Here is a 23,551-nt window from a genome sequence, read left to right on the forward strand (position 1 = left end):
AGCTACCGCCCTGAGCCTGCACCAAGACTGAGGCCAAACCAAGCTCTTCTCTCACCATGGTCAGACAGAGTTTTCCTACTGACCTTCTAAGTTGTCTTTGGCATTTATGGGTTGAGAAGTCTGGAAACCACCACAGCTTCCCTTGATTCAGTCCCCTGAGGCCTGGTGTTTGTTTGCTTGGCCCATGCTGAACTGTGCTCCTCTCCCAGCCTGGTGCAGCAGACCTTTCCAATCAACCATCCAGGTTGTCTTGGGCTGGAAATTTATTTCACTCTGTCTTTTTGTGGGTTCTGCTGCTCTAGAATTTGTTTAGAGCCATTTGTTACAGGTATTTGGAGGGGGTTAGGGGAGAACTCAAGCAAGTCGCTGCTTTTACTCCACCATCTCGGCTCTGCCCCATCCCTTTCTTCTTGATACTTTCCTTTCATGGTTCTCCTTCTACTCTCAGATTACTTTTCTATCTCCTCTCCTATCTTCTCTACCTTCTTTTACATCCCAGTGTTATTAGGGTTCCCCCAGTGTTCTCTCTTAAGTTTTCTTTCTTCTAGCAGTATATCTTCTCTCTTGATTTCCTGTGGCTTCAAATACCTCTCATGACATATTTGGTCATTTCCATATGACTCCCAAATTTCTCTACTAAACTCTTCTCTGAATCTCCTGGCCTGTGTTTCAAATTAAAACTTAGATTCCTCTCTTTCGTGTCTAAAACTAAATTCTTTTCTAATACAGAACTTTTCTTCCAAAAGCTGACCTCTCCTTAATTTCTCCATTACTGCTAATGGCACTACCATGTTCTCAGTCATATGAGCTGCCCACAAACTCCATCTTCCCCACAGCATCCTTCAGTCAATAAGTTACCAAGCCATGTTGATCCTCCCTTGTCTGCATCTCTCACTTCCCTAGGTTAGGCACTTTTGTAACATCCTCATCTGGTCTTCCTGCCTGTAGACTGTCCCCAGTACTATCCATTCTTTACAATTCTGTCAGAGTAATATTTCTAATGTTCCTCTCTGTTTTTCATCCCCCCCCCCTTTAAGGCAGTTGGGGTTAAGTGACTTGCCCAGGGTCTCACAGCTAGTAAGTATCAAATATTTGCACTGAGGCCAGATTTGAACTCAGGTCCTCCTGACTTCTATCCACTGCACCACCTAGCTGCTCGCTCATCCCTTATTTTCATCCTTTATTCTTCCTCTGCCTTTGCTCATGTAGTACCCCGTACCTAAAAAAGACTCTCTCTGCATTTCCATCTGTTGAAATCCCCCTCTTCCTTATATCTGTACCCAATTCAGATATCAGCCTTTTATCTTCTCTTGTTGAAAGTGATCTCTCCCTCTTCACATTTCTAATAGTACTTTACCTGAACTTTTCCTTTGCACTAGTCCTGTACCCTGATAAGACTTGTGTGCATATCCTCCTCACTGCCCTATCCTGCATTCCATTGTAAGCTTTTTGAAAGTGTTTTAGAAAGAGCATTTGATGTAATATTGCCCTGTTCAACTGCTTGACTTTGGAAAAATTAAATTACCTTGATGGACCTCAGTTTCCTTCTAAAACAAGGAAGATGTCAAACATGTGACCTACAGGCTGCATGTGGCACCCAGCATTCTCAGGTGTGACCTGAACCAGATTTGAATGTAATTGGGACATATTTAACAAAATAAAAACTCAGTAAAATATAGAGAATGTTGCATTTTAAATCTAAGTCAATATGTAGCCTGTAAGAATCCTTATGTACTAATTAATGGTCCCTCTTTCTATTTGAGTCTGACACCACTAGTCTAGATGAACTTTTAAGGTCCCTTCCAGCTTTTGATCTGTGATTCTATTATGTTTATATCCGCAGTGCCTAGACTGCACCATACATATAGTAGGAACTTCTTTATTTCTTAAAAATTAAATCTCTTAATAGCCATGTTACAAACGTTGATGCTGTCTAATATGTAGCTGGAGGTTTTAAGGGTAAGTTGGTGCTAGGTTGGATATGAGAAGAGGAAAAAATTTCAATTGCTTTCCAGAGGCCCTTTCTGGCTTTTTTTTTTCTTACTCTTACCAGTGTGCTTTTTTGTGTTTCTTAAATGAAAACATTAGGGGCATACCCATATTGGGTGGTATATAAGTTTTAAAAAGTCATCTCTGAAGTGTATGTTATACTATATGTTATACTATGTTATATCTATGTTATACTATATGTTGATTGGATCTAAGTCTTTCACAAGTCAGGCCAGGTAAAATGTGGGGGAGTTTCTCACAAAATCTATGGTTAACCTCCTTTCCCCTGTCAGGAAAACCCTAGGAAAATTAGCATTTGATTTCTATTGCCTTCTCAGGGATTTCCATCTTCCCTGCAACCACTCATTCCAACAAACTGTTGAATATAGGGCAAATTTTATCTTACTCTCAAAAAATACAGAACAAGTTTGTGCTTGATTACTTTAAACATTGGAAATGCCCCTCCCTTTTGAGAGGACATTAAACCTTCTCTCTCTTCTGGGGAGGTACTTTTCTCCCCCAGGACTAAATATTTTACCAGCAGAGGGTCATAAATTAAAACTAGGCCAACCTCTTCATTTTACAGATGTGAGCACTTATGCCCAGGGATGACTTGTTCAGAATTAACACAGGTAGTAGTAGATGGCAAAACCTAGTACTCAAACCCATCTCTTCTGACTCAAAACTCAGAACTCTTTTCTATTACACCAGGTTCTCTCACTAAGGTCTCTGTTGTGTCCCACTACATGGATCTCTTTAGTACGTCAAAAGCAAGGTTTTCAGGTTTTTCTCTTTGCTTTTATGGCCCTTTGTCTTGTTACTCCCTGAGTGAGGCACGGAGTTTTCCTACCATGTTGGTCTCTCTAGTAGTAGCAAGGACAAGGTTCACAGGTTCCAACCTCCCCATTGTGTCCCAGGCACCACTGTCAGTATCTCCATTTGGCAGCAGCTCCCTAAGGCACATGGCTCCCTCTGAGACTGCAGGGATGCACAGGAATCTCTCCAGTTCCATGCACAGTTCATTAGTCTCTTTTTCATGGTTTCCATCCCCGCTTATGTCATCCAGTCAACAAGTATTAGGCTTTTACTGTGTGCCAGGCACAGTGCTAAGCCCTGGGGTTGCAAGAAAGGCAAAACCACAAAAGCACATTTGTAGCTAAGCTTTCCAGGAGTTTACCTGCAAATGTGGGAAACAACATGTAATTAAATAGATACTTAGGGAGCAGGAAGAAGTAACATTGAAGGGAAGGCTTAAGTAGGTAGCAGAACAGGCAAGCTGCCTGCAGGTAACATTTGCTTTAAATCTTGAAAGAATCCAGGGATGTCAGGAATCAGAGGATGAAAGAGAAAGGATTCTAATCATGAGGAACAGCTACTGGCAAGGTATAGAGAAAGGAGATGGAGTGTTCCGTGTAAGGAATAGCAAGTATGCCTTTGTTCTAGGCATGAAGAGAGAGGTAGAGTTTATATTTATTCTGAACTTAATAAATACCAAATAAAATGGGCATTTCCAGAAAAAGCTACACGTGTAGTAAGTACCTCATTTTGCCTCATTCTCCCAAAGCAAGGCTGGCATCGTTGCCTCCTCAGAGTACCACCAAGGGGATGAGGTGTCTCCTTTCTGATGCTGTTGGCTTGAGCCTCCATTCTGGTGTGGTCCTCCCCAATTCCCCCACTGTTAACTGCTAATGACTAAGCGTCACGGTTCCATTTAACCAGTCAACATAAATTACCACGTATGAAGGGATATTTGCATATAAGATATATCAAGAATATGAATACATACATTCCCCCCCCAACACTTCAGGGGTTCGCTCTTCATTTTTCACTTTGGTCTCTGGGGAGAGTGGGTTCAGGCTTAATGCAGTTTCTACATGGTATGGGTCCCACCAAATTCATTTCCAAAGGCAGCATCTCTGCTGGATGAGCTCTTGTCTCAGCTACCCAATAGGGTTGAGTCCCAAGGGTTGCTGCTTCTTGGCCTTCAGGGCATCCATACTTTGCTGGCTGGAAAACCAAGTGTCAACTCCATTCCTAGACTACTGGTCCTCAGGTGACTCACTCTCCTGACCTTTGGAAGCTTACAAGGTTGTAGGCATTTCCAGCCTTCTTCACGTAAGATAAAAGAACCAAGGTCCCATTTCTGCCTCAGGTGGGGAGGGCCTACATCCTTTTCCTTTACAACAGAGTTCCTTGCTGAAATGCCATTAGCCTGGAAGAAGTTACATGAAGAGGGTGAAACCAAGTTGACTGGTGTTTTTTGAATGTCTGTCTCCCCTCTAGTTATGCACTGTGTAGCTGGAGCTTACTGGAAAGGCTGCTTTCTTGCTACTTGTTTGGTAGACCAAGAAACCTTCTCCTGATCCAGATCTCTCACACGTCCATCTTGTCTCATAGATCCGTCGCATGTCCTTACGACCATCCCCTGAAGTAGACTCCTCTGCATCTTCCGTGTAGGGAAGTGCTCAGAGGCACTCTACACATGCTCATCAAGACTGAGCTCTTTGGCCAGTCCTCGTTAGACATAATAATACAGATCTCTGTTGAGTACTAGTTAATTTTTAAGTATATAACTCATTCAGTATGAAAATTCAACCTATAACTTTGCTGTCTTGCTTTAGTTTTCTCTGGCCTGCCTTCTGTCTCACTGATTTTGTGCACAATCTAACACAGTCTAAGCAAGTGCCTCAAAAGTCAGTATGTTAAATTGGACCAAGATACGAGTCATGGTAGAGCTTTTCCTTTTTCAGATTTCTCCATCTACTCATAATGATTAAATATGAAGATAGATGTGCAGAAGCTGGAAAAGATGCCTTTAGAATATAGGAGTAGATTCTTTTTGAAGATTATTAATCAAAATATTTTTGCGTGTCTTCTACACTGGGATAGCCCTACAAAGTAGACTGCTTCCTGTACCCATGACAGATGTTTGCCTCAATACTAAGAATTCATTAGATGCAAATGTGGATATTAGAGGCCAACTACAAGATCCCATAGTCTCAATGAAAAAGGTAGTATCAATCACTATAAGGTGTTCAGAGTATTCATGTAATTGGAAACTCGTGTTCTATTTATGAATTTTACCTAGATTTCTGATGTGATATCTTTGAGTTAAATATCTGTTGTTGCCTTCTTTTCGTAGGTCAATAATGACAGATCTGTACTACCTCAGTCAAGCAGATGGAGCAGGTGATTGGCGAGAAAAAGAAGCCAAAGATCTGACAGAGCTGGTCCAGAGGAGAATAACATATCTTCAGGTAAGGTTAGGTTAAGCAGTAAGCTTAAATTAAGAGGATGGACAACAACACTAAAAGAGGTTGTAGAAGTTGACATTTTAGCTCAGAATATTTATCAGGAATCACCATTGGCTTATGAATGAATGAATACAGCACTGAGGATACAAATATAAAAGCAAAAATAGCCCTTGCCCTCAAGGAGTGTATATTCTAACAGGAGGAGACAACACATATAGTGGGATTCGTTTATGACATTTTTCTTAATCTGATGTCTGATTCCAATTGTGTTGTTTTCTTACCCAGAGGACTCTTTAATAACTAAAAGGAATAACTGGATTAAAGTTGTATAAATAATGTAATTTCTGTTCCCTCCCCTTTTGAACTCCTCCTTCTCTTACTAAAGGCTGCATAGTTACGGTGGGCAGTGATCTTTGTTTACTTTCTAAGATTGGGGAAGTTTAAAGCAAAATGATGCCATGATGTTAGTGTATATTTCAGGATACAAATTTTCCTACAGTTAAACTAGGAAAGATAGAAAATCAAGTTTTTTAGGAGACCATTAAGATCCAAACTGATCTTGACATGCAGTTTTGTTCTCTTTTTCTCACGGCCATTCATCAGAGGTGTCTGTAGAATGAGAAACACTTCACCTCCTGTAGGGAAGAGGTAATTATCCCTTATCAACCAGATACTCATTCAGTGAACTCTAAACAGCTGGTGGTGCAGAACCATCATCCTCGTTTAAAATGGAAATAGCTCTGTTTTCTGAGCGTTTTCCATTTCCACATGTTCATTAAATTTTATCCCATAAAAATGTTATCTTTTAGCTATGATCTGGTCACAGTCTAATCCCCACTCCCCACCCCTCACTGTAACATGTGCCTACCACCTGCTTCAGTTAGTTTCTGTGTTTTTTCCTCCTGATTTTAAGTGGCCAAATGTTCTTAACTCAAGTGCTAGTTCTTGCATATGATTACTGATGATTATTGTTTCATATTAGAGAATCTCACTTATAAACCCCTTTGAGGATTTAATCTAGAAGGTTTTTTTAAAAAACCCTTTAAATTGCTATAGCAAATTTAACCTTAAATTATTTTCTTTACTTTTAATTTCAGTCTTATCATTGACCTTATACATATCCTCATTTTATTCAATTTTCAGTATGAACCATTTTTGTATATTGAAAAAGAGAGTTTTCTATAAAGAAAAGTTTTATGGTGGGGAAAATATTTTTTCAAAAGTACTTTCAGTATCTATGTTTTAATATACTAAAAGAGAGTTCTTTTCTATCTTTAAGGGGACAGAAATTTTAGAGAAAACGCTTCTCTAGAAAAATATTTTTTCCTTCAGTTATTTTACACCCACATAGTCTGTTTTTTCTGCTACAGTTTACAAATTTCTTGGGAATGGAAACTATGTCTTCTATTTAAAATATAATTGTAGTCATTAGGATAAAAATAGTCATGACTAAAGATTTCGTTCCTAGATAGATAGATTAGCAGATATTTTGTTGTTCTAGGGGACTCCTTAAGTCAATAAATATGCATTAAGCACCTGTCTAGCACCAGGCCCTGTGCTAAAGGCCTAGAGATAAAAAAAGAAGAAAAAGACCTGCCTTCAAAGAGCTCACAATCTGATGAGCTAGATAATAAACTAACAAATAGATACAAGCTGAGGAAGGCACTGATTGCTTTGATATGAAATTCACTTTGTGACCATGTAGAAAGGAGTTAGGAAGATACTTCTCACAGTTTCTTAATACATTTTTGTATGAAGTTTGCTTTGGGGCTCACATGCCATTATTCTCCTTTCACACGCTGTGGTCAAAGTGGACTACCAGTTATTTTGTGATCTTGACGTTCTCTCTGTTTACCTCCATGGATTTGTGCAAACCTTTTTTCCCTGTGCATGGAATGTACTCCTTCATCTCTACTTCTTCGAGGCTTGCCTCAAGTATCAAGTATTTCATAAATTCTTCCTTAGTCCTTTTAGTTATTAGTGTTCTCTCCTTCCTTAATTTACTGTGTATTATATTTATTTGTATGTGTTGAATTCCCCCAGTAGAATAGAGGCCCCTTGAGGGCAAGGACGATTTCTCTGTTGTTCTCCTGGACCCAGGACAGTACCTAGAAGTCCAGTACGCACCTATATAGAGATAGAGGTAGGTTTCTCTAGGTTTCTGTTTCTGTTTGTTGGGCTATCATTTGCTTCTGTTTTAATGAATAAGAGAGGAAGGGAATTTAGAAAGCACCTACTGTGTGCCGACCCCTGTGCTGAGCATTTCACAAACATTATCTCATTTGATCCTCACAATAACCCTGGGAGGTGCGTGCTATTATTATCCTCATTTTACGGTTGAGGAAACTGAGACAAACAGAGGTTAAGTGACTTGCTCAGGCTCACACACTAAGTGTCTCAGGACACATTTGAACTCAGGGCCTCTTGACTCCAGGGCCAACGCTCTATCCACTGTACCACCAGCACCCCCCTCCCTCCTGCATTTGGGTGAGAGGATAGATAAAATATGTAATGCCTTTCTTTTAAAAGAAATTTTACAAAAAACTGTAGATTCAGTAATTGAACAATTAGATAGGTTTAGGATTAATTAGTTGACTGGGTAGATTCAAAAGATGAATAGTTAATCACCTTGGTAGATGGTCTTCAGTAAAGTGTCCCAGAGATCTCTCTTGTTCTATGCTGTTTTAAAATTTTTATCAGTGTCTATGATAAAGGCATAGATGGGATGCTCACTATATTTGCATATATCACAGATGCAAAGGATAGCCAATAACACTGGATGACAGAAACAGAATCCAAAAGGATGTTTAAAGACTAGAACATTGAGCTGAATTTAATAAGATGAAATTCGGTGAGCATAAATGGAAAGTCTTGCACTTCATTTCAAGAAAATTAACTTCAGCTTGTGTTTAGGCTCCTTTTTCTTAGAGAGGTCTTCAAGTAAAGGCTGGACCACCTGATCTGTCTGTCTGGTGTGTCATAATAGGTTAAGTGACTTGCCCAATGTCACACGGGTAGTGTCAGAGTTAAAATTTTAACTCAGGTTTGGTAGACTCCTAGGCTAGAATGCTCCCATGTCTGCAAAAAAGGGAGAGACATTCATTTCTTGTTTCTTCTTCAAGGACAAGCTTAGTCAATCAGTGAGTCAGCTTTCATTTATTAAGCACCTGCTATGTGCCAAGGACTGTACTAAGTGTGAGGGATACAAAGAAAAGCAAAAAACAGTCGCTACTTTCAAGGAGCTCACAGTCCAGTGGGGGAGACAACATGCAAACAACTATGTACAAATAATATATGTAGAGGATAAATTAGAGAGTGATCTTAGAAGGGAGGCACTATGATTAAAGAGGACTGCGGAAGGCTTCGGGTAGGTGGGACTTTAGCTGAGGCTTGAAGGAAGCCAGAAAGGAAAGCATTCCAGGTGTGGGGAATAGCCAGTGGAATTCCTGGTTTTGGGAGATGGTGTGTCATATATGAGGAACGAGTAGGAGGCCCGAGTCACTGGATAACTGAGTAGGGAGAGAAGAATGAAGTATAAGAAGACAGGAGAGGTCGGGGGCAGGTTTTGAAAAGCTTTAACAGCCAAACAGAGCATTTTATGTGTGATCCAGGAGGCAATAGGGAGCCACTGGACTTGATTAGGGAGGTGATATGGTTAAATTTATACTTCAGGAAGATCAGATTGACAGTTGAGTGGAGGATGGAGTGGAGGGGGGAGGACTTAAGTCAGGGAGTCCACACAGCAGGCTATTGCAGTAGTCTAAGATGAAGTAATGAGGGGGCCTGCACTGAGATGGTTGTAGTTCTAGAGGAGAGGAGGGAAGGTATATAATAGAGGTTTTATTAAGGGAGAAAGGACAGGACCTGACAACTTATTGTATACGGGGGTTTAGGGAGCTTCAGAAGTCTAGGATAATACCTAGGTTGCAAGCCTGGGTGTTTGGGATATCCCTTCAGCAATAATAGGGAAGTTAGAAAGTGTCAGGGGTTCAATTTTAGATGTGTTGAATTTCAAATGTTTATGGGACATGAAGTTGAAATATCTAATAGGCAATTGGAGATGTGAGATTGGAAGTTGAGAGAGAAAGATTAGACCTGGACAAGTATATTTGAGAGGCATGGTACATTTCCTTTTTCTGTTGTTGTTCGTTTAGTTTATTGCAGTAGTTGTATTTATTGTTTTCCATTTTCTATATATGTGACTTGTATCAATTCAGAAAAGTCTTCTCAGGCTTCCCTGAATTATTCTCATTTGACCTTTCTTACAACATAGGAATAATCCATTATATTCAGTTAGAACAATTTGTTTCAATTAGCCATTTATTAAATGTTGGCACGGGGCCCACTATGTGCCAAACATTCTTCTAAACCCTGGTGATACACATATAAAAAGATAGTACTTGCCCCTTAAGGAGCTTACATTCTAATAGTGGTTGAAAACACATGTAGGAAGGTATAACAGCAGATCCCATTGTTCTGGAAGACCACTCAGTAGGGAGGACGGCAAGGCCTAACAGTCTGGAGAGTACAGCATAGGAGAGTGGCAAGTGAAAGCCTTGTGATCTGCAGGGTAACCATTCCGAACTCTGTCCATAGGACCATAGGAAGCTACAAAATAAACAAGCACTGCCCTCCTGTTTAATTTGTGCTGGCAGATGAGAAGCAGTCACCACCATTCTTTTCTACATCCATTTCCCCCTGGGTGATGGCAACACTCAGTTTTGTTAACAAAGATAAATGTCTTCTGAAATTCCAAAACCTAAATATCCTAATCCCTATTACCTACCTACTAGTATGAGGTTGAAAAAGCAAGGCTAATTCTGGGAGAAAGTTTGGGGAAAATATTGTTTAGACATTAGGGTGGCTCTAAGCATATTCTGAGTAGTTTTCATATTTTTCCCCCAAAATACCTTAATTTCACTCATTCCTTACAGTTACCCTGTAAGTGTGATGAGTTGTATTATCAATGTAATTTTTGAAAATGAAGAAACCGAAGCAGATAACTAGTATTAGGAAAAACCTCACCTCCCTTATCCTGGTGAGTAACGTCCACGTCCCTCATTAAAGCCACATGCACAGTACTTCTGCCTATCATTTAATCTAATCAAATATAAATTATGTCTTCCCTCTCTCAACTTGCTTTATTGGCATAGTATGTTGGAAAACAAGTCATTTCCCTTCTGAAAATCTGTTTCTAATTTCCAGCCTTCCTTCTCCATAGCTCAGACACCTCTTTAAACTCACTCAGCAAATCATGGTGACACTCTTGACTTCCTGTATTGCACAGGATGGAATTTGGGGATATTTTGCCATATTGCCTCAGTAAAGTCCACTTGGTTGTTGCTAAAATATAAGTTGATGATTGATCTTCAGTGAAGAAAACATAATCGCACTGTGAGAAGTGAGAAGGCCCAAGCTGATTCTGTATGGTAGGTAGAAAGAGATACTACAGATAAGGGTTTGTTGTAAGCATTTAGGAGTTTCTCAGAAATGCATGAGTATGAATTCATTCCCAGTCTTTTTCATGTGTTTCTGCATTGATTCTTCTTCCTTCACCTCCACAACTTCAGGTGAGACAAAATTGGCTGAAGTCTAGCACTTCTTTTCCCAGGACAAGAAGCTTGTCCTAGAAGAGTTTGCATCTTCAGGCTTTCACAGTGCTTCAGAGAGGGAAAAATGTGAACTCATGGGTTGGAAATAAAGAATTTGGAATTCTCTTTTTGTCTTCTGTACTTGCTACACGACTAGGTTGGTAGAATGCACATCTCACTGGGCTTCATTTTTAATGTAAAATAATAATATTACTAGATTTGTAGAGATTTTCTGGATGGGTGAGGGAATGTTGGCAGTGTGCTTAGAAATGCTTTGAAAGGTACACTGGAAATATGAAGAATTATAGTAATTTGCTTTTAAGCATGGAATAATAAAGAACAACATACCAAAGGCACATGTCTTTAATGATATCCTAAATCTTCTTGGCATATTTTCACCATCTGAATGGCCTATTTGCATCACTTTTAAATAATTCAAACCATTCCACAGTTTATTTTAGATGATTACTTAGGGATTTAGAGTCGATGATCAATAAGATTTCTAATTTTGTCAGATTTTCACTGCTAAAGATCAGTTTTCCTTTCACTGTTCATCATTGTCATTAAAAAGTATGTTCAATTCAATGTCATTTATTAAGTTTGAAAAACAAAGGCGTTGGACTGTATTGGCCTCTGAGGTCCCTTCCAGCTCTAGTTTGAATGCTGGGGGAGATACAAAGTTTAGGGGGGAAAGTACAGCCTCTCCCCTCATGAAACTATGTATGAGATTGTGACATATACAAATGTGATATAAAATAATGTGCAGTATATTAAGAACAAATCATATGCTGTATGAGATTTGAATGGAAGTGAAAGCTATTTCATATTTAGAGAGATCAAGAAAGATTTCGTGTAAGAGGAAACATTTGAATTGAGCTTTAAAGAAGGGTTTGAAATTCAACACATAAAGAAGGGAAGGAGTAATATTCCAGACATTAGGAACACCTGTCCTCAGTCCCTTTGCTTGTTCTTCCTCCACATCATGCCCATTAACTGTGCGTGTCTCTTTTGGCTCTGTCCTGGACCCTCATCTCTGTCTGTATTCTCTCAGTGATTTTATCAGCCCTCATGGGTTTCCTTATCCTCTCAGTGCAGATGATTGCCAGATCTGTATGTCCATCCTTAATCTCTGTTGAGGTCTAGTACCACATTACTAACTTGGTACCTGGGCATCTTGAATTAAATGCTCTCGTATATATCCCCTACTCTTTACTCGCAAAACTACTACCCTTGTTCACTTCTCAATTAGACTATTGAAATAGCCTCCTAATTAGTCTCACTGCTTCAAGAAATTCGAGTGGCTATTACCTAGAAAATAAAATATGAAGTCCTTTCATTTAAAGTTTTTGTTAAGTTGGCCCCTTCCAATAAAGTAAGTTAGCCACTTTTTCTAATATTCTTACATTTTACTTCATGCCTTCTGTGATTCTACTTGCCATTACTCAAACAGGATATTCTGTCTCCTGTATCCATGTCTTGGCAATAGCTGTCTGAAATTCTCCCTTTCCCAGTGCCCCTTAGAATCTCCAGCTTCTATCAAGCCTAAACTCAAATGTCACCATTTCCAGTAGATGTTCCTGTTCCCCACAGATGCTTAGTGCCCTCCCATCTAAAGTTGCCTTCCATCGACTTAGTATATATTTTGCCATCAACCTGAGAGCCATTGTGGCTTCAGAAAGGGCCAAGGAATGACTGACATGGTGTTTGCTGCCTAACAACTCCAAGAGAAGTGCCAGGAGCAGAATAGATGTCTGTACACAACGTTTGCCTGTCTCACCAAGGCCTTTGATGTCGTCAGTTGTGAGAGCTTATGGAAGATCATGAGAAAATTTGGTTGCACCATTATTGTATGCCAGTTTCATAATGATATGCTTGCATGGGTTCTGGATAATGAACAATGCTCCTGTGCTTTCCTGGTCACCAATGGAGTGAAGCAGGGCTGTATACTTGCTCCCAAGCTTTTTTATCATGATGTTTTCAGTGATGTTGTATGCCCTCAAGAAGAATGAAAATGGCATCAAGGTCAGCTACTACACTGAGGTAAGTTATTTAACTTGAAAGACTACAAGCCAAGACTAAAGTAGAGGGAAAGTTGGTGCATGACTTTTTGTTTGCAAATGATTTTGCACTCAGTGCACCCTCTAAGGCTGAGATGTAACATAGTATGAATCAGTTCTCTGGTACTAATTTTGGGCTGACAGTTAACACCAAGAAAACGGAGGTTCTTCACCAGCCAACACCACAGCATCCATGTGTGGAGCCATCAGATACAACAAATGGAGAAATTTTGAATGCTATGCATAAGTTTACTTATCTTGGTAGTATACTTTCCTAGAATGTACACATAGATGATGAGATTGACACGCATTGCCAGAGCTAGCTCAGTGTTTGGGAGGCTCCAAAGGAAAATGTTGGGGAGAAGAGGTATTAGGCTGCCTACCAAAATGAAGATCTACAGAGCCGTTTTGCTAACCTCATTGTCGTATGCCCGTGAAACCTGGATAATATGCCAGCACCATGCCAGGAAATGGAATCACTTCCATTTGAACTGTCTTAGGAAGATTCTGAAGATCACTCGGCGTGATAAGGTACTGGACACTGAGGTCCTTTCTCAAGCTGAACTGCCAGGCATTTAAACTCTGCTGCAGAGAGCTTAACTCTGATGGGCTGGCCACATTGTTTGAATGTCAAATGTACATTTGCCTAAAAGACTATTTTACAGAGAACTCACACAAGGCAAGGCTCACATGGAGGTCAGAAGAAGCCATACAAGGGCACTTTCAAAGTCTCTCTGAAGAGCTTTGGAATTGATTGTGAACCATGGGAGACACTGGTACAGGACTGCATCAAAGAAGGCAGTGTGCTCAGTGAGCAAAGTAAAATGGTAGTAGCTCAAAGGAAGCATGAGATAGGCAAATTTAGAGACGTCTCCATTCCAGATGTGCCCATAGACTATTTGTGCCTGATCTGTGGTAGAGCCTTCCAAGATTGTGTTGGTCTGATCAGCCACAGTTGGGCGTACTGTTTGTACCTTGATCCTGGCATTGTGTTGTCATTTTTGTCCTCTTTGAGCATGAAGGACAGCAAGCAATCATGTATTTTATACATACTCATTGGTTTTTATAGGGTGTCCCAGAAGTCTTAGTGAAGCTTTAAGTTATTAAACCCGTGCTAAGTATATGAATACAAAATGAGATAGTCCCTCCCCTCAAGGAGTTTATATTGTAAAAGAGGGAATGTTGACTAGGAAAGAGTATTTTTATATCTGTGGAAGTCACAAGGATAGTGAATGGAACAGTAAGGCAGTCATTTTACTTGGCCTTTCCAGGAGCAGTGATAGTGTTGATTCCCAGAGTAGGAGAGGTGAAATGTCAGAAAATGGCTATGGTGAAAGCAGAGTCAACTCTAGGACGAGAACCCATCAGAATAGCCTGGCCTCTGGGCTCGAGTTCTGGAATTCCTTAGGTGACCTTTAAGGTCCCTTCCAGCTCTGAGGTTCTCTTGCACCCCACTGTATCTTTACCAAAAGATCTGGACACAGAACAGGGGGGATAGATACTACTGTATATGCATTGCTTGAAGGAATTTCCACCTTGACTTGAGGACAGACTGCTGAGTGTTACTAACCCTTACTTTAGGGTGCGGAGATTATAAGGGAGAACAATGTGGAATCCGGGTAAATCAGTTGACTTTGCCTCTTTGTCATAGAGGTCACAGGATCAGTTCTGTCTTTAAACTTGCCTCTCAGGGCCTGAAAATCCCTGGCACTGATTGGTTCCACATTGCCTGAGTTTTCACTAGCTACCTCAGCTACTTGACTCCATTTCTCTGTTGTAGTCATTGTGCTGCTAATGGAAATAGTGAAGTAAGAAGATTGAACCAAGTCTAGGGGGAAAGATGATAATCCCATGTTTGGATTATTAAACTTGAGGTAACACTGGAACATTCAGTTGGAAATGCCCTAAAAAAAAAAGATTAGATTTTAGAGTTGGAGGGGACCTTGGTGGCTCTCTAGTCCATTTTTGTACATAGATGGATGAGTGGATGAAGAGATAAATGAATAAGCATTTACCCCTCTCTTAAGTTCACTGTGTGCCAAGTACTGTGTATGGTGCTGGGGATCCAAATGATAAGAGCTGGATATTAAGTCCATTCTTTCAAGGAACTCACACTCTAATCGAAGGAGACAATACATAAAACCAAGTTCAGCTGCTGGACAAATGGAAGGCCCAGGCGACTTCAGGGAAAATGTAAGATATGCTGATATTCCATCTCAGAAGAAGGAATAGGGTTGTCGACCTGGATCTCATCCGAACCTTGGAAGCAATCAAGCAGACCCAGTGAAAGGGTTAAAATAAAGAGTAGGGATGGGGAGTAGTATGCCTCCAGTGGTAAAATCCTGCCAGAGCTGATGAGGAGACAAGAGGGATATGCAAGGGGGGATGGTGCCCCAGTGCTTCTGGGTCCTTCCAAAAACATTGTTCAACCTCTATTTGAAGATCTTCAAGGAGGGGAAACACATTTCACACTCAGAGCAACCTGTTGCTCTTTTGTACAGCTCTAATTGTTAGGAAGCTTTCCCTGACATCAAGTCTAAATCTACTTCTTTACAACTCCCCCATTGATCCAGGTTCTTTCCTGTGGGGCCAGATAAAGGAAGTTTAATCCCTCCTCCCTATGACAGTCCTTCAGGTGCCTGAAGACAGCTGTCATGTCCTCTCTGAGAGTTCGTTTCTTCAGGCTAAAAATACCCAGTTTTCTTTACCTCATCCTCAGATATGGGTCTGAAGCTCAAAAGAGAGGTCCCAGCTGGAGATAAAGATTTGTGAGTCAACAGAAAGACTTAATAGATGGAGGTGAAGGAGAAGATTAGTTTGCCAAGGGAGAAAGTATGTCTAAGGAGAAGAGGGAATAGACAGAACCACATATTAAACACTACACAGAAACTGCATAGACAGGCTCCTTGCCCATGTATCTTGACATTTTTTTCCTTATCAGTATAAGATATTCTCTTCAGTTCTTAGGTTTCATAAAAATCCCGTGTAACTTGAAGCTGTATCTGAAAGGGTTTGTTTCAATTCAAATTGCCGCCCACTTATCCTAGCACTTTGGTTTACTATATGTACCATTCCTAGATCAGACTAGGTCACAGATCAGACTGCTGTACCTTTTTGGACATTATGCTGATCAAAAGATTACAAAGGTTCTGATTCGCACCTTCTTGGGAATATTTTTGTAGCTGTGGTGGCTTGAATCTAACCTATCTCCTCTAATCAGAATTGGTGTTTCATGTATTTATTTTAAAATGTCTTCTTCCACTAGGTGAAAAATCTATTAACAGTTGTCTTTGTGTATCTTTTTCTTTTTTGCCTGATCTTTCTTTCTCTTGAAATGTATAAACCATAGAAATTAGAGAAATAGAACTGTAGGTCATATCCCCATAGTCATTTCTTTTTTGTTCAGCCTAGTATTCAGACTTCTCCTTTCACGATTTTCTTATAAACAAATGAATGAAAAATATTTATTTAGTTCTTACTGGGTCAAGCACTATGCTGGGTGGGGAGGATGCCTTCAAAGAGCTTAAATTCTAATAAGCAAAGACAATACAGAAAAGGCAGGCTATTTTGGAAAGGACATTTTGATTTGGAACTTCATAAGGATAGTTAATAGGGTCATAGGAGAGTAGATTGATACATCCTTTCCAAGAGCAGTGACAGACTTTATTTAATTATAGTTTCAGAACTGGAAGAAGAGGGACACAGGATACATATACAGTGACACAGAGAACCCAGTGGGTGACTGAGATAGCCACCAGTCAGTATATCAAGGTCCACTTGCTCTACAACAAATAGAAGCGGCAAATGCCTTCTTTCTCCTCTTGATCTCTAAACTGTTCAGTATAGATATTTATCAGGGAACAAATTCCCACTGTTTTTTATATATTCAGGGAAATTTGTATTATTCTTTTTTTAAAATTTTGTGTTATTCTTAACTGTAGGTTAAGCTCTCATTTCTTCATATATACTATATGTATGTATATGTGTGTATGTATATACTTCTCTTTATGATATAGATTTTCTCTTATATATTTTTGCATTTTTTATTCTGAACTTAACAAACCAAAAAAAATTTTCTATATGTTACAGAAGTGGAGGAAAAGATTGTACTTGAAATTGCGAATTTCAGTTACACACATCTTGCTTTTCTTTTGAAATGTGTAATAAAGTCAGCATGTTGCCTTTGAAAATTGTCTTGCTAACCTGTGATTTCTTCTGGTCTTCTTTTGATTCTTTAAAATTTCTTTTGTGGGGTTCCCTTTTCTCCTTTTTAACCCTTCCCAATTAAAAAAATAAAAAACTTACAACAGCTATGCATAATCAAGCAAAATAAATTCTCACAGGGACCCTTTCCAAATATGCGTGCGTCATTTTGCATCTTGAATCCATCATCCCACTATCAGGAAGTAAGTAACAAGTTTTATCATTGGTACTTTGCAATTGTAATTGGTCATTACATCGATCACAGTTCTTAAGTCTTACAATGTAGTTTTACTTTATGTTGCTGTTTTTATAGTTTGTTGAATAAAACTTTCAATTGAGACTGATATAAGCACAAGTTAATGTTTTGGAATTTTTGTGAAATGAAATATAGTGAACATGCAAAAATAAAGCTAGAAAATTTTTAAAATGATGAATTTTCTTACTACTGTCTTTTTATAGTTTAGACATTAGGGTTTAATGGTTGAGAAACAAGTATTATTTTTTTATAAAAATAATATCTGGGTACCACTCACTGTGGGTTAGACCTTGAAAAAAAGAACCAAGGCATCATCACCCTCATCCTCAAATATACATAGTTCTAAGGTTTGCAATGCATAATATATTTGGTCACTCACTTATAATCCCTTCATATTCATTCATACAGCTAGCAGGTGTTTGAGTCTGGATGTAAACTCTAGTCGTCCTGAAGCTTTATCAGAAACTGATTTTTCTCCCCAAACCCTTCTTCCTAGCTTTGCTCCTTCTGTTGAAGGTGACATTAATCTTCTATTCACCCAGGGTCACAGACCTGAAGTTGTGACTTGCTTGACTCTTCTCTCTCACTCACCCTCATATTTAATCACTTACCTAGTCTAGTCTTGTCAGCTCTTCCTGCATGACCCAGCTCCCTTGTGTCCCCTTTTATCCACCCATAAAGACACTTCCCTAGTTCTGGCCCTCATCACCTCTCCCCTGGATGATAGCAATGGCCTCCTAATTGGTTCCCCTGCCTCCAGGATCTCCTCCTTCCAATAAATCCTCCCCATATTACTGCCAAATTGACTGATATTCCTAGAATAAAGGTCTGACCATGCATGTCCCTTTCTCTATGGCTATTTCTTGCATCTAGGATAACATTCAGACTCTTCTGTTTGGCCTTTAAAGCCTTTCACAGTCTGGCTTCAGATTACCCTTGCATCCTTACTGCATATTACTGTCTTTCATAGACCGTATTCCAGCCAGACTTGGCTGTTGGCCATTCCTAATTGATGATGTTCTATCTCTTGTCCCTGTGACTTGGTGCTGACTGAAACCTCCCCTCACCCATGCTTGGAATGTTTTTCTCCCTCCCTCTTCCTTCATAGTTGAAGTCAAGAAGCACTTTCTCTAGGTACTCTTACCTTTATTCTTCCATTTGCCCTTAGTATCTTTCTGACAGAGAGCACTTGGTACTTACTCTGTATCTCATTTTCTGTGTACGTATTGTTTCTTCCCAACTGAATGTAAGTTCCTGAATGTGAGTAAGAAACTATTTCATTTTTGTCTCTATGTATCTACAGTGCTCAGCACAGTGTTGGACACGTAGTAGGCATTTAGTAAGTTGATTGTTGAATTGATTATTTAGAGCATTTGTTTGGGTTGAGTGGAAGCAATGTTCCTACACAACTATTGGCTGTGTTTTCCAGAATTCTTGAAGAAATATGAGCCAAGTCATATAACTGTCGTTCACTGAAGTGCTGGCCTTGAAATGAAATTTTTTGCTGAATGTTCCTAAAGGCCGTAGTGTATTCCATTAAAATAATTCATAGTTTTGCCTGAGGCTCTAAAAGAGTTCTGTTTGTTCAGCAGCAGCCAAAATAAAGCCAAAAGTAGTAGTAATTACTGTGATGGATTAGTAAAGGTCATCAACTTAATTACATCAAGCCTTTTCATTGTCTATTCAAGACAGAGCAACATACTAATTGCTTGAGTCATAGGGCTTTTCCTGTTTAAGTAATATTGTCAGAAGTATGATTCTTAGTATCAAAAAGTCAAAATTTTGAAACAGTAAGAAGCCAGATTTATATTTTATGAGAAAAAGAGAGACAGAGAGACAGAGAAAATATAATGTCCCAAAAGTCTCAGTGCAGTTTGCACCTTTTAGTAACAGAAGGCTTTTGGGACACCTTGTCTCGTAGCCACGTGATCTCTGTTACCATGGAGAAATCATTCAGCCTCTCAGAATCTCAGTTTGCTTGTCTGTAATATGAGGAGAGGGACAGTTATAGTACTTCCCTTACAGAATAGTTAGGGGGCTTATATGTGACAAGTGGGGAGTGCTTGTCGTGGAATTTAATGTTTCTTGACCAGTGGTCAGGACGGTTTTAGGAAGGAGGAGAGTATAGAGAGATGAAGAAAATTTCCAAATTAATTATTTGACTGCTCTCACTGAGAGCCACTGAAACCTAGCTTAGGTCCACAAAACACTTGGGAGAAGGAGAGTGACATCCTAAATTGGATTTGGATGTCCAAAAGCATCAATAATGTTAGCATTCAATAGGACCCCAATTACTCATTATATTTCTAGTTGGTAGATGGGGAAGATGTAGTTCCCATGTTTACTTTCAGCTAGAAATTAAAAAAACCAAAACAATAAGCTTAAGGATTAGGAAAACAAAAGGGATTTGATTGCAAGTCTTCTAAATTCTTAAGTCTAGTATTCCGTCTGCTCTGCCGTACTGCCTGTCAGTATCAGATAAATCCATTTTCACCAGCAATCATAGAATCATAGAATTTCATAAGTAGAATTTTCATAACAGGAAGGGTCAACCTCATTTTCAAGATGAAAAAATTGAAAAGCAGTAAAGATAAGATGACCATAAACCTATAATCATTTAAAATAGTCAAATAATGTTCTAATTGTGCACTGTGAAGAGTACTTTTAGCTCAGCTTTACTGTATCTTTAATGAGACTAAAACTAATATGTTGGCTGTAATAAGCATCTGTAAGATATTTAATAATTTTTCTAGGTGCCTTAGATCTTTTTAGATTGGAGGGATGATTTAGATAACTCATAGTTCATCAAAAGCTGTCCAGGGAAATTTGAACTACTGCTTTCTTTATAAATTCCTTTAGAGTAGGCAGATGGATTCAAAATCATTTGGTGAATATTAAAATTTAAAATGAAAGGGGATGTTAACATTTTAGAACTGTACCTAGAGTTAGGATTTCTTTCCTTCAAAAATAACCACTGTGGTGGATGAAAGATGAAATGACTGAGAAAACAAAGGTTTGACCTTCTGAAAATATTGATTTTCACAGTGCATGCCAATTCCAGAGCAAACTGGGACCAAACCACCTCAGCTGGGGCTAGACCCCATATACGGTGGGAGACAGACTTTTCTACATTAAGAACAATGAAATAAGGCCAATTAATTAAAAGGAAACAGTATAACATTAGGTAATCTGATTTCTAGTTGGAGGAAAGATTAGGGACTTTCCAAGTTCGGAGGGGGGAATGAACAGGTGCAGTTCCCTGAAATCAGAAAAGGAGGTGTCCCACTTCTCCTGTGTGTCTGTAAACAATCAAAAGAATGTGAAAACAATAACTGATTGATCAGCATAGGGGCCAGTTTTCAGATAAGACATATGGGTTGTTTGGGGTGTGAGAAAACTCTTTGCATCAATCTTTGGATTTGACTGGATTTCTGATCAGCATACCCTAAGTCCTTAGTAAAGGGTCTCTAACCAGCAGGGTGAGGTGGTCTAGCTTCCCAGCCATGCAGTGATAGGCTCAAACAATACAATAGGGTTGTCTTCCGTTTCCCACAATTGAATAAAGTTTTCTCGCAAGATAGAATTTGGACTAGACCCATAATTAAATAGAAATGGAACCGAACTAGCTCTAGAACTGAGACACAAAATGGAGACAGTGTGGTTTACTCAATTCCTACAATTAACCCCTTGCTGTCCTAATCCCCTCAGTTTCTCACTATATTGACAGCTAAATATTTCAAAGCCTGGAAAAGAAATTTAGTTGTGTCAGGAGAGTATGTGTGTATCTATACATATTTGCATGTATGAATGGATATATTAGCCTTGCTTCTGTCTTTTGGGGTAGGGGTGAGGGTAGAGATTAGAATTTGTGTCTTCTACCTCATCTGTATTCAGGACAGCCTTGAAAGGGAAAAGAAGATGTAAAATGACAACACTGAGACTTGTGAAAGGGAAAAATACATTGCTTTGTCTTGGTGACTCAGATGGTATGAAGTTTTTCTGAAGTTACTAGATGTAAGCAGAGGTCAGCTGATAGAGTTATCTTCCCAACCACATCCTGGACTATATGGGATTTTGTTGCAAAAAATAGGAATAAATGAGTAAAGACAACAAGAATTGTTAATTTTATGAGAGAATAATGAGGAAGTCTTCAGAATGTTTAAATCTCAGAAAGTGGGACCTCCCAGTTTTTGAGATGATTTCTTCTTGAGTATCATTATTTGGAAGACTGTTACATGATAGATTGAGTACTAGCCTTAGAATCAGAAATATGTGGGTTCAAGTCTACTCTCTGATATATTATCTATATGGCCGTGGGTAAGTCATAACTTTTCAGTGTCTGTAGGCAGCTCTATGCTATAATTGGCATAAGAGTTGATGATATATATAGGTAAGTATGTATATATACATAAATACATACATATATATATGCAGTTATTTCATTCATCTGCACAAAATAGTCCGCAAAACATGAAATATAAAATAGTGTAAAAATGTCCTTTCAAGCAGTTTCTGCCTTAGCCCTATCACAAAGATGAGAAGAGAGCGAATATACTGAGAGACTATGGGAAAATTTCTTTTTCCATTTTTTAAAAACAAAAGAGATCAATAAAATTTATTAAAAATGAGAAAATTAAAACCATATGGGGGTAAGATGAGCTGTATATCATTGCTGTCATGCTGTCTTCTGAAGATGCTTTTAATAAGTCTTGAAAAGATGTCCATGTACTGTAATATTTAGTTGGAGATAATGGGAGACAATCAACACGGGGAAGGCACTAGAATTAAGGAAGAATCCAGAAAGGCTTCTCATAGAAGGTGGGATATTAGGTGAGATTTAAAGGAAGCCAGGGAAGCCACCAGGCAGAGATGAAGGAGAGATTTTCAGGCATGAGGGATATCTGGTGAAACTGGAATCTGGAGTTGGGAGATGGAGTATTTGTGCAAAGAATAGCCAGGAGGCCATTGCGACTGGATTGTGGAGTACATTGGATGTTCTGTATGCTAATGATGTTCTACATCCCACTCACCCACATTATCGTTTCAGAGTTTGAAAACTCATGCAAATCTATAAATCTCAGAGAATATAAATTGTTTTTTTCATGAATAATAAGAACATGGTAGAGAACACAAAGTGAATTGTTGATATGGAAATCCCATGTGGAATAGTGTCTTGGCAGGCCATTATCTCTGTCAGCAATCTTAGCAAGTTATTAGAAATGATTTGTTTGCTCTAGGCTTTAGAAGAAGCTAGGTAACTTAATAGCAGAAGGTTGTGGAATTATTTGGTAAGCAGATAAAAATCAAAAGTTAGTTTACATATATTCTTATCTAGTTTACATATATTCTTATCTATGAGACTTTGTTCTTCCAAGTAGAAGGAAATGAATAATATCAGTTGTTTTTAATCTAACTCTGACAGAGCTCATCAGCAAACATTTATTAAGAACCAACTTGTGTTAAGTGCTACAGATACAAAGAAAGGCAAAAGACATTCTGCCCTCAAGGAGCTCACAATCTAATGGGAGAAGACAACATATAAAAAGCAGCTTGGATATTGAAAGAAAGCTGTCAGAAATGGAATACTATACCCTTACAGTCTGTAGTATATGGTTCCTACTGTTGAATAATCCCTGTATTTCTAGTATCAATTCAATTTGGCATAATGCATAATTTTTTGATATTTATATAATTTCTTTGCCAGTGTTTTATTTATTGTTTGTGCACCAGTATTTACTAGTGATATAGACAGATAGATAGGTAGATAGATAGATAGGTAGATAGATAGATAGATAGATAGATAGATAGATAGATAGATAGATAGATAGATAGATAGATAGATAGATATAGATGATGTAGATATAGATATTTGGGGTTTTCTCTCTCTGATTCTCTTTCTCTTCTTTATTCCTTACTAATTTGTGAAGTAGGACCAAGTTTTTCTACTGAGTGGTGTAAAGTTCCATCTTTCTCAGTCTTTGAAAATAATTTATCTAGACTAGTGATTTGGACCTTCCCATTTTTTTCCTATAGGAGCTAATTTATGGCTTCCTCAATTTCTCTTTCCAAAATAGAGATATTAAGGTTTTTTTCAATGACTCCTCAAGTACTTGTAACACTGCATTTTAAGTCCTATACATTTTCAGCTATTTAATGCATATTTAACTGGTATCTATAACGTTACTCATTTGTCATCATGCT

General features: G+C 38.7%; 1 protein-coding gene across 1 annotated transcript in view; it reads left to right on the forward strand.

The window, feature by feature from the left end:
• Positions 1–23,551, forward strand: part of FUT8 (fucosyltransferase 8) — a 443,858-nt gene that overhangs the window by 326,555 nt on the left and 93,752 nt on the right. The window contains exon 8 of the mRNA XM_021004648.2: positions 5,132–5,246. Within this exon, the coding sequence (XP_020860307.1) occupies positions 5,132–5,246 (115 nt within the window). The remainder of the gene's footprint in view (positions 1–5,131; positions 5,247–23,551) is intronic.

Source organism: Phascolarctos cinereus, unplaced genomic scaffold (assembly GCF_003287225.1).
Source record: "Phascolarctos cinereus isolate Bilbo 61053 unplaced genomic scaffold, phaCin_HiC Scaffold_3;HRSCAF=262, whole genome shotgun sequence".
Lineage (NCBI taxonomy): Eukaryota > Metazoa > Chordata > Mammalia > Diprotodontia > Phascolarctidae > Phascolarctos > Phascolarctos cinereus.